Genomic DNA, 11,607 nt, shown 5'->3' on the forward strand with positions numbered 1-11,607 from the left:
TTTTTATTTTTAATTTTAAATTTTATAAAAAAAAAAGTATTCTTTTACTGTTTTTTTTTTACAAAATTTTAAAAATAAAATATACTAAAAACAAAAACAAAAAATAAAAATACAAAATAAATACATTTTTATTGCATGGTACGAAAATAGACGGATCCATCTGTTTCGTGATGGATGAACAATAAGCTGGTTTGGGCCAAAAAAAAAAAAATAGTCTTTAGAGAGAGAGAGAGAAGGGAAAAAATTGTGGGAGATTGAGAACAGGCAGCGTGTGTCTCCGATGGGCATTGGGGGAACCACCTCCGCCAGCTGCAGCGATGAAGGCAACATGCCTCCCTACTATGGAACCTTTCAAGGCGTCGCTAACTTCTATCCTCCTCAGCCCTCTTCCTCCCATAATTCTTACCAAGGATACACCCTCCTTCCCGGTATAACTCCAAACAATGACATTTTTTTTTTAATTTTTCTTAATTCTCATTAATTACCTTGTTTTCCACTCTTAACCATAATAATAATAATTTCATATGCTGTATATTTCATTGGCATCAATATCTGAATTTACGACTACCGTTTTCCCGTTTTCTGCTCATCGAAGAATGATAGTAGCTGCACAAAATTATTTGCTTTTATTTTAAAGAGAAGAATAGTATTTATATTTAGGTGCTGGAACGTTATTTTATTTTAATTGCGATTGTATCTCATCACGTACTAACTGATTTCACTTATATCTCATTACTTATTTTAATTGATTTCACGGCCTCACTACCTTTTTTTTCCATATTGTGCAAGTTTATGCTGTTCTTGAGGGACACCCCATAAGAGAACGCCGTCTTCCTTGCTGCGGACTTGGTCTGGGTTGGTGCTTGTAAGTTTTCTTTATCCTTACTTAATCGCTCTTTATCCTGTTCTGGTCAAGTGTATTCTTCTCTGTTTCTATGCCTTAGCTAATAAGTATTTTAAAGGAATGCCTCCTTCTGATCTGCAATGCCATTGGAGTGCAAATCACTGCTTTTGTGTATAGATTTTGTACTTGTCTTCTTGATTTGCCTCAACTCTGTTTGTTTGGCAAGTGTCTCAGGACAAAGCCAATGAGATAGACAAGTTGTGTCTCTGTCCTAGTTTCTGGATGGACAAAAATATTATATTTCTGTCTTGTTTCAACTACCAAGCCTAGCCTTAGATACCTTCATTCTGTATTCTTGTTACCTATGGGACAAATGGAATCGAGCAAAGTATAATGGGACACTTAGTTGTTAAGAAGAAAAAACTGAAAACAATTTAACAAGTTATGTTATTGCCTTGCAATGCTTTTGGGTAATCAAATAAGATGGAAAATATTTTGGCTTCAAGGAGCATATATATTATAACAAGTTAATTGGATGCCATTTGGTGTGATGCTCAACTGCCACCGCTCTAAGATTTCTTGTGATGATAATGTTGGAAATTTAATCGTCTAATATACTACCTACCGTCCTCCCGTTCTTCCTAAATGCTTTAACCTTGAATGCAGAAATTCAAAAGAATATAACAACATCTGAGCTAATTTTTGTAGGTTGTACTTTATTTTTCCAATGATTTTGATTATTTGACTTGTATTATAAGGTTTATACTGGGATTCTTTCTTGGGGGCATTCCCTGGTATTTCGGAACTTTCTTGCTACTATGTACGCGGGTGGATTACCGAGAAAAGCCTGGATTGATTGCGTGCACAATTGTTGTAAGTCTTCATTGGTATTTGTTTCATGCTCATTGTTTTATGGTTGTCTGGTTGTCTCTAATGCCATAATGGTTTGTAGTCATGCCTTATGAGTTATGATAATCTATAGGGGAGCTAAGAAGACTTCTGAAGATGATCGTCTTGTTTCACTTTTAATATATCAAAAATATCCACAGCATTTTCTGTTTTGCTCAACTATTCGTTATACTGTTAGAGATAAAACCATTCATGTGTCTCCTTCTATTAGCTTATGTTTTTGGAAGAAATGATTTCATGACATGGTATAAGAGCTTCTATGATCCAAAGGTCTAGAGTTTGATCATTAATAACTCTAAAAGAAAGAATTTCAGTATAAGGCAAATAAAAAGGAAAAAGAAGACCTATGCAAAAAATTTAAGTAAATCCAGAAATGGCTATTGCTTAAAGGATATATTAGCGATATAACCATTCATATTTTTTCCAATTAGTTTAAGCTTTTAGGAAAATTGATTTCATGACATATACTAAGCAGCATAAAGACGAGTAGCGAAAATTACATTTTGCTAATATGTTGGGGGTAATAGGACTATGATGTTAGATGCCAAACACCTAATTTCCAAAAGAATGCTCCTAGGTTTTTAATTCTATTTTGTGAAGAACATTCTTACAACTATTGATATGGAACCCGTGCTGCTAGTATGTCAAATTAGTTGTCTGATCCTATAATGAGTCAAATATTTCCAATTTTTTAAAATTGTTACATGAATTTGCCGTTTGTGCAGTGAATTTATTTCCAAGTATTCGTTTCTCCTTTCATTGAGTATTATTTGGAGTTGATCTTTCGTGTGCTCACTTGGACTATTTACTTGATTTACAGTCCCTCATAATTGTGATAGCCATTACCCTTGGCTCGAGTCATCGACATTTTGTTTGGTGGACATGAAGCATAAATTTCACTGTACAGCATGTTCTGCAAAACCTGTGGAACTTTTCTTCTTGTAATTCATACTCTTCAACTCATGCGAAAGTTGCACTTAGCAATTGGCTGCTGCGCCTGTAAATTGCTTAGTGCATTATCTAATTATTAATTAAAAGGCTCACAATAAGAGTTTCTAGTGGTTTTTCATTTGGTTGGGGTTAGATGGAAATGGATTGTTCACATGTTTTAATTTAATTTAGTTTTATTATATGGATAAGAATTCAGCATAATTTTCAAGGTATTTTTTTTTCCTTGGAATGAAATTTTAAGTGCCTAGAATTTTTACTCAGAACTTAAATTCGAAGTAATTAGTTAACCGTTGGTAATCAATCCCATGTTGGTAGATGTGGCTTAATTTTCAGCAAAAATGCAAAATACAGTGAGGGCGATTAAATGGTTGTTTGGGCATCATTATTTTGAAAAGAATTTGGATCTTCTCAATTTTAAATTTGTACTTTAGAGGGTAAAGTGTGATCTTTTACTCTTGAATAGTTTCTCTCTCATATTTATTCTTGATCCTACCTATAAAATAAATGGTAAAAGTTTACACTTTACTCTCTAAAGTGAAATTCAAACTTTAGAGAATCCAAATCCTTTTGAAAAAAGATTTTTTTAAGCGTGTTTGACAAATTTTTAGTAGTAAAAGTAAAAACATTAGAAAAATAAAAAATAATATTTTTTTGAGAAACTGTAATTTACGTCTTTTTTTAAAAGATCTTTTTTCCTTAAAAAAAGGTGTTTTTCATGTAATAAATAAACAAAAAAATATTTTTATATCGTTATACCTAAATATAATTGATAGATAAAATTATATTAATAATAATTCTAACATGTGTTAGCTAATTTTTTTTATTAATCTGTTTAGATTCTATAGTCACCAAAAAAAATTTTGTTTAGATGCTATGAAGCATAGACTCGCAGTCACATATCGTGTATCTTTTAAATTTAGCTGTCCTAATTATTAAAAAGTACACTATATTTTTTGTCTCTAAAATTAATTAAAAATTAAAAAATTATACTTAAATTTTATTTTATCTTAAAAAGTTTTTAATTTTTATCAACTAATTTTTTAAAAAGTTTAGGATCTATTCAAAAATAACTTTTCAAGGACAAACACAACATTTTGTTATTGACTCTTATTTGCCAAGCATTATTGCTGTCAAGTATACAGTTAATGATGCAAATTTTTTTTGATAAAATTAAATAAAATAAATTTACGAGTATTTTTTAAATTTTTTAGAAACTTTAAAAAAAATCCTTTTCTTTAAAAATAAAAAAGATACTATTCTAAATATGCTTGAACATATCCAAATATAATTATGTGTCGACATGTTCAATTTTATTTTTAATATATTTTTTTAAAATAAATTTAAAAATAAATATATATTATTAATACAAAAAAATTATCTAAAATATTTTATATAATAGAAAAACATTAAAACCAGTAAAAAATTGATTTTTTTTTGTGACTAATAAAAAATTAATTTATACTTTATATCATTTTTTGTGTCTAATAAAAATTTAAAATTAATGCGTCGATGATGCCATGTCATATCTTAAGCATGTGTTCGTGCTCTTCATAGTTTAGATTCATATATATTTTTTAAGGTGAATTCTACCGTACCCTCTTTAAAATAAAGAGTAAATTACCCTTTGTGATATATACACTGATTATTGGTAATTATCTTTCTATCAGAGTTTTAAGATTCACATTATCTTCTCTTTTCTTTTCAGTTGACGCTATGTTTCTCTTGATACTTGATAACAATGTCATTTTCATCATCCCCACCAAATACACTTCTTCTCTAATTTTAAAATTCTAATTCCTTTCAAATCGAATCACCATTTTCAATCAATTAAGTTAGGATTTTGAACTTGTTCTTACGTTTTTAATCTCCAATTTTAACGAGCACAACTATCAATTTTTCAACTCTCTTCTTTCTAAGATTTTTTTCGTATTAGAAGATATTACGTTCGGAGAGAAGGAAGAGGGTATGGGTTTGTATGACAGATATGAATTTGCACCATAAATAAAATTCTTGTAGGTAATTAATGGCATGAATAATAAAATAATTAATTAATATTTGAGGCGAATGTGAATATTAAAATACTTATTCCATTTTGTCTTATTGTTATCTGATAATAATTTAATATTTTTTTGTGACAATATAATAGTTTAATATGCTCCCACCAATACATTATTCGAACCCCCGACACTTGCTTAAGCGGATTAGTGAGCTAACCACTAGACCAATCTCAACTTGGTTAAAAAATATTTTAAATTGTGCTGTTTTTGGTAGTGATAAATTTAATATTTAAAAGGATTTTGTTTCTGGTCACAAAAGAGAAGAAGCCCATTGTTATGAAACAAAAAAAAACATTTGGGCCTGGAAAACGGTCAAGCGGAGCTCCGAGTCAGTGTTCTGAATTAGGGTTTCTTGGCGCCTCATATATAAAATGCCGAAACTAAAACCCCCTTGTTCCTTCGTCTTCCTCACACCACAGCCAGAAAGAGAGTTTCTCGCGTTCATCACGTACTCTCAGAAATGGTTACCTTCAGGGTGAGTCAAAATCGCACTATCTATATATCGATATCAACGTTGCTCGATTGAGTTGATTTTTGGTCCTTTGTTGCTTTGCAGTTCCACCAATACCAGGTTGTCGGGAGGGCTCTCCCTACTGAGTCAGATCAGCACCCTAAGATTTACCGCATGAAGCTCTGGGCTACCAATGAGGTTCGCGCAAAGTCCAAGTTCTGGTAACCCTTCTCTCTCTCTCTCTCTCTCTCTCTCTCTCTCTCTCTCTCTGTTCCTCCTATCTAGATTTTTGCATGATTATTTCTCCTGTTAGATTTTTCGGGTTTGGATTATGGTTTAGATTTTTCTCCTGTTGATTTCAATTAGGTATTTTCTGAGGAAGCTGAAGAAAGTTAAGAAGAGCAATGGTCAGGTCCTTGCTATCAATGAGGTAAACTCTCTCTTAGGAGTCAGTGTTTTAATGTTCTTAGATGTCGAAACTGGATTAGTTGTTTTTTAGAGGTAGAATCGCTTGTCATTTTGAAAGAGATGTATGATTCTGATAAAACATGTTTCTTATGACTTAAAAATAACCAAGAAAGTTCTCTACTACTGCTTAGGAAAAATATCTTAGTTCCAGATGCTGAATTATTGAGTTATACCAGTTCTTTTTTTATGTTAAATGTAGCGAATTTATATGTTTTTTTTTTAACTATTTGCAATGCACAAACATTGCAAAATTATCCTTTGATTGCCTTTATATCTCAAAAATGCATGTAAGGATGTTGATCCCTTGAAATCTTTATGCTCATCCATTGTAGGGCATGCATTTCTGATGAAAAGAATTTTTGATGTGTTACATTATTTACATCTATGGTGGTAGGATACTTCCACTAGGTTTCATAGGTCCGAATTCCTGTTTTTATAACCTCTCATATACAATGAGGCTTAGATCATTGTTATTGCAATATATAAAATGTACTCTTTGAAAGACGTATGCTACTTCTAGATGTAATTTTCCGAAAGTGGAAACACACCTATTAGCAATGGCCTGTTTATTGTTCAGTCTTTGTTGCATTAAGTATATATGTATGTGTGTGTGTTAATCATCTTTTTTTTCTCCAGATTTTTGAGAAGAACCCAACCAAGATCAACAACTATGGTATCTGGTTGCGCTATCAGAGTCGGACAGGGTACCACAACATGTATAAGGAGTATCGTGACACCACTCTAAATGGTGCTGTTGAGGCGATGTACAATGAGATGGCTTCTCGCCACAGGGTTAGGTTCCCCTGCATTCAAATTATCAAGACTGCCACCATTCCAGCCAAGCTTTGCAAGAGGGAGAGCACCAAACAATTCCACAACTCCAAGATTAAGTTCCCATTGGTCTTCAAGAAGGTTAGGCCACCAACAAGGAAGCTAAAGACCACGTACAAGGCCAAGAAGCCTAACTTGTTTATGTAATGTGGTTGACAGACGAGTTTACAAACTATTCTAGTATCACTATCAGGCATTTTGGGTAGAAGCGGTCCTGTTGATTCCTTATTACCAGATTTTGTTTAAGAAGATTTTAAACTATTGTTGGGTTCAAATCTTTTATGTTATTTTGTTGGACGTGATCTTTTTTGATAATTGAGTAGAATCAAGCAAGTATATATTGCTGTCGATGGTACACTTGCATGAAATTTATTCGTTATCAAGCCAGTGTTCTTTGTTGAGTACCACCATATATGGGATAAATTTGAGTTAATCTACTGCTTCAAGAATAGAAGTTCAAACTATAAATTTTCAAGGTATAAAGAAATTACTGATACTTTTAGTTTTGTTTTGGTATTTGGGACTGGAAAGTTTCCTTTGCTTAAATAGTTAATAGCTCTCAAGTGATTTTTGCGAAGAGAAATGTTTGTTGCATTAATATCCGAATTAGTTCCAAACTTTTTTATATTAACCACATTACTCCCGACTGAAAATGCGCGATATTGGTCCTCCTCAGGCCTCACCCCGAAGTCCCAAATACAGAAACCACGTCGTGTCCCACAGTCCTCTAATCTGTCCGTGATGTTCAGATGCTTTGTTGCCATGGTGTGTACCACCTTACGCTGGACAGTTGAATATCGATCACAAATTCACAATGCTACTTTGGTGGCAACAATGTGATGATATCTTGTCCCTTAATTCATCGCATGGGGTTTTGGGCCAATGAAACTGCCCGGGGACACTCTACCAATACCATGCAATGTAATCGATACCAAGTTAGCACACACCCAAATTCCAGTCTTAGAAATATCATTTTTTTTTGGGTGATCTTAGAAATATCAATTGAAGAGTACATATGGTATTTATGTATACAATTATTAACTTTGTTCCCTTCTTTGTGTAATGGTATGGTATGTATGAGCATGACAGATGGCACACGTCATATGGCCATGACTTCTTTTACAATTTCAACACATGAAATGCCAATGTCAACCAACCCCACCTTTTGAATTTGTGATAGGATCTGTCCCCATCTTTTGAATTTTCACTTCTGCCGAATATCAAGCTAATCTGTTATCAACTATTCAACTACCTTGTGTTGGAGGTGGTGGTGCCGATGGATTAACATTTTATTTATAGTAATGCTCTTTCTAAGCTCCTTTTTTTATATTAAAAAAGTTTATACAAATTAAAAACCCTCCCATTTCATCAACTTTTAAAAGTTTTCTATCCAAAGAACTATCATTGGCCTTAAAAGTATATTTAATTAGCTTGAAAACACAGGTGAAGATAGGGTAGTAATTAGGTTTAGGCCTGGTCTTTCTCCTCTAACATTCTGATTCTGTTGGTACCTTCAAAAATGCATATTTATTTCAAGCATGCACGCTTTTTCATCGTTTTGTTTTATGTTACTGCTCTTCCGTTCATTGACTGCACTACTGCTTCTAAGGGGGTGAATAATCAGTTTAGCAGTCACACCAGTAATAATGATCTCTTCATTTTCATCTAGGCTTCTTCTTGCATTTTTGCTCTTTATCTTTCATTTCACACCTTCTGAGCTAACAAGTAAGAATTTTAGCTGCCAATAATTAGTTACTTTGAAGGTTAAAAAAGGAAAAACAGTATTGGTAGGAAAACAGGATTCAATATATAGCAGTATTATTTGATAAGATAATGTGAATGAGGCTTAGCGCGGTCTAATTAGAAATGACCTTTAACATATCAGAAGGCATCTGACATAGAACTTCATGGATTGCTTCTGCTTCTTTGGGCTTCAATGGGATTCTTAATGCCTCTTGGGATACTAGCCATCAGAATGTCCACCTACATCAAGAATGAATGAGGAGACTCATCTTCTATCTCCATCTTACTCTTCAGGTTGAAATCTCTATAGCTAGTTTTTTGTTGAGAAATAATGTATTCATTAATAACTGCTTTTTCTTTTGCTGAACCATTTTTGTTATGTTTCTTTAATTTTCTTTTTGCAACGTAATCATTCAAGTTTTGATCTTTGCTCATAATGTAATAATGATCACTGTAACTTTAATAGTGGAGTCCTAAACATTTTTCTTATCCTTAACTTTGCTTTTAGACTACAAATTTGGCATTATTAAGATTTGTTTTTTAGTAACTAATTAACTATTATCAGATCATTTCAATTTTCAACTAGTGATTATTAGCACACCATTTTTTGTGAATGTGAACTAAATTAATGGACCAAGTTGTTTGAAATATATAATTGCCTGCTGTTATGTGTCGTCTATTATATTATATTATTTTTAAATTTCAATGTCGCAACAACAAATATCGGTCGACGGTTCCAATAAATTATTTTTTGATGGAGTTACACCATAAAATGTTAATAATATTAATACTTGCTCTAATATTTTGGAATAAAATACGGTTTGCAGTTTGCACCAATACGTTTATACTGTTTATGATGCCACAAATGCAAATAGTATAGCCGAATCACATTTTCAAAGAAAGTCAAAATTAGAACACTAGAAATAATATACACAGAAAGTCACAAACGTCATTCTCTGTCCGAAATAAAGAATTTCGCGCTAGAAAAGGATAAAATAATAATTAAAAAGAAAACTCCAAAAAGAACTTTGTAATAGGTGGGAGTGGATCCTCTCCAGTGAATAAAAAACTGGATGGTGTGCAGTGTTTAATCTAACCATTCATCACTTTCTCTTTCTTATTTATTTCTGGTTCCACTTACAAAATCAAAGATGAGAAATCACACTGTATTTTGTCAAGTGTTAAAAAAACTAGAGAGGATCCATTTCCGTAATAGGCTAATAGCATTAGGCCATATTATTTCACACACGTGTTTTTAGAGGAGAAAGTACTCTTTTCCACTCAAACAAACATCGCATAAAAGGTAGGTCGCAACTCGCAAGAGTACTTTCTCTCGGCCAAGTAACCAACCACTTCCATCCTCATTTACCCATCAATCAATTTTTTTACTGTAATTTGTTTAATTTAATAATTTAATAATATATTTTATTTCATATTATTATAAAAAAATATTGAATATAATTAAATTTATTGACGGATTCGATAATAAATTCGTCGAATGAAAAAATTATCTTCAGATGCAGTTTTTCAATAATAAATTTATCAGTAATAATTAAAAAAAATTAGTACGATTATTACTGTCAGATTTAGGAAGAAAAATCTGACCATAAAGTAATTAAATAAAAGTGTCTTTTTGGTTTAAGAATCTGTATTATCAACAAATTTTTCTGACAATAAATTTGTTAGTAAAATTGATCCTATTCAATTTTGCAAACCTTTTTCTTTTCATATTTATTGGTAAAAGAGAGAGAAAGATAAATAAAAAAATGAGAGAAGAAGTTTGTTAATTTTAGATGAAAAAATTTATTTTAATTGTAATGAAAAATATTTTGTGACACATTTTAATTTGTCAAATTACTAATATAAAATATAAATTATAAATTATATATAGAGTGGAAAGGATAGAGAGAAATAGAAAAAGAAAGAGATGTAAATAAGAGAATTTATGAAGGGAGTTTACTACTTTTAAAGGAAAATATTTTTTCTAAATTTTAATAAGAGTGTAATGTGACACATTTTAGTTATTAATTTAGTTAATAATATATAATATAGCTATATTTAAAGTTTAATTTTAATTTAATTTGAATGCAATTAGAGAATGTTATATTGTATATTTTAGTTGTCAAATTTGTAATTGGTCATTGATAATGATATATATGAGAGATAGAGAGAGTGAAGGAATGAAAGAGATAGATAAAAGGAGAGAGAAGAGAGAAAAATTCTTTAATTTTGGAGAAAAAGATTTGATTTCAATTGTAATAAAGAAGTGACATATAACACATTTTAGTTGTCAAATTAGTATTATATAATAAATTATTCTAAAATTTATATAAATAATGGTACTATTACAGTTGTTTGAGTATTTGATGCAAGTTATTTGTTAGAATTTTGAGTTTTAATGGCCTTAATATTAGTTTTATGTTGTTTACATTTTTTATTATTGTTGTGTTGTTACATTTTTTATTATCTTGTTGTTTCGCTCTTTAGTCTTTCAAGAATTCAAGTGTTGTGTTATATTTTTTATTATTATTTTTTTAATGAATAATATTTTTTTTAACTTGTTTGTGAGTTATAGATAAATTTTAAGAAATTGTAAAATTTTAAATTTTGTTAGTTTAGAAATTATTAAATTTAAATATTTAAAATTATATATTCAATTTTTAAATAAATCGTTTAAAAAAAATTAAGTTTATCGTCGGATTTAACGGAAAAAAAATTGAAGGTAAAGTGCTTTAAAATTTCGTCAATTAAAAATTGATATTCACCGGTAATTAGTAGCGGACGAAAAAATTCGCCAGTAGACAATTATCGACGAGGTGTATATCATCATATTTATTCTACTATTAAATCCAACGGTAAACAGATTACTAACGGATTTTTTTAGTAAATTCACCGGTGAATCCGATGATATCCAAAAACTTTTTATAGTGTACATTTAAATATTGATGGCTAACTCATGGCCAAATACAATAAATTTTAATTTCTAATGGCTCTCTAGTATTTCTCAAAACACATCATTTAGGTGTAAATGACACATAAATTTTCGATGAATGGCACGAGAATTTTTTGCGAATGACATCGATATTTTTGTGGATAAACAAAGATATTTAAACGACCACAAGTTTAAAATCGACTCACTCAACAAACAAAATATATTTAAATGTGTTTAAGATTCAAAAAGCACGTTAAATTATTACAAATGGCACATAAATGACTACATTTCTTATTAATAATGCTAGAGAGACAATAATCTAAAATTATTTTATTTAACTTGACATCTATAATTTCATGTATATAGCATCTAAAATTACATACTTATTACATCTAATATTTTTATTTATTTCAAAGTAATT

The 11,607-nt window shown here is 30.7% G+C and overlaps 2 protein-coding genes across 2 annotated transcripts; both read left to right on the plus strand.

Annotated features, from left to right (window-relative positions):
- Positions 1-206: 206 nt before the first annotated feature.
- On the plus strand, positions 207-2,756 carry LOC107468152 (60S ribosomal protein L18a-like protein). Its single transcript, XM_016087398.3, has 4 exons — positions 207-428; positions 790-865; positions 1,603-1,717; positions 2,574-2,756. The coding sequence occupies exons 1-4, from the start codon at positions 281-283 to the stop codon at positions 2,637-2,639; spliced, it is 405 nt and encodes a 134-aa protein (XP_015942884.1). The 5' UTR covers positions 207-280; the 3' UTR covers positions 2,640-2,756.
- Positions 2,757-5,095: 2,339 nt separating this feature from the next.
- LOC107468151 (60S ribosomal protein L18a) lies at positions 5,096-6,859 on the plus strand. Its single transcript, XM_016087396.3, has 4 exons — positions 5,096-5,236; positions 5,318-5,433; positions 5,579-5,642; positions 6,317-6,859. The coding sequence occupies exons 1-4, from the start codon at positions 5,222-5,224 to the stop codon at positions 6,656-6,658; spliced, it is 537 nt and encodes a 178-aa protein (XP_015942882.1). The 5' UTR covers positions 5,096-5,221; the 3' UTR covers positions 6,659-6,859.
- Positions 6,860-11,607: the final 4,748 nt, after the last annotated feature.

Source organism: Arachis duranensis, chromosome 10 (genome assembly GCF_000817695.3).
Source record: "Arachis duranensis cultivar V14167 chromosome 10, aradu.V14167.gnm2.J7QH, whole genome shotgun sequence".
NCBI classification, from domain to species: domain Eukaryota; kingdom Viridiplantae; phylum Streptophyta; class Magnoliopsida; order Fabales; family Fabaceae; genus Arachis; species Arachis duranensis.

Excerpts from the sequence above, each read along its gene's own strand:
- LOC107468152 (XM_016087398.3), top strand. The coding sequence starts at position 281 with ATGGGCATTGGGGGAACCACCTCCGCCAGCTGCAGCGATGAAGGCAAC. Across the intron at positions 866-1,602 it reads CTTGGTCTGGGTTGGTGCTT|GTTTATACTGGGATTCTTTC; the intron begins GTAAGTTTTCTT and ends TTGTATTATAAG. Across the intron at positions 1,718-2,573 it reads TGATTGCGTGCACAATTGTT|TCCCTCATAATTGTGATAGC; the intron begins GTAAGTCTTCAT and ends CTTGATTTACAG.
- LOC107468151 (XM_016087396.3), top strand. Across the intron at positions 5,434-5,578 it reads CGCGCAAAGTCCAAGTTCTG|GTATTTTCTGAGGAAGCTGA; the intron begins GTAACCCTTCTC and ends GATTTCAATTAG. Across the intron at positions 5,643-6,316 it reads AGGTCCTTGCTATCAATGAG|ATTTTTGAGAAGAACCCAAC; the intron begins GTAAACTCTCTC and ends TTTTTTCTCCAG.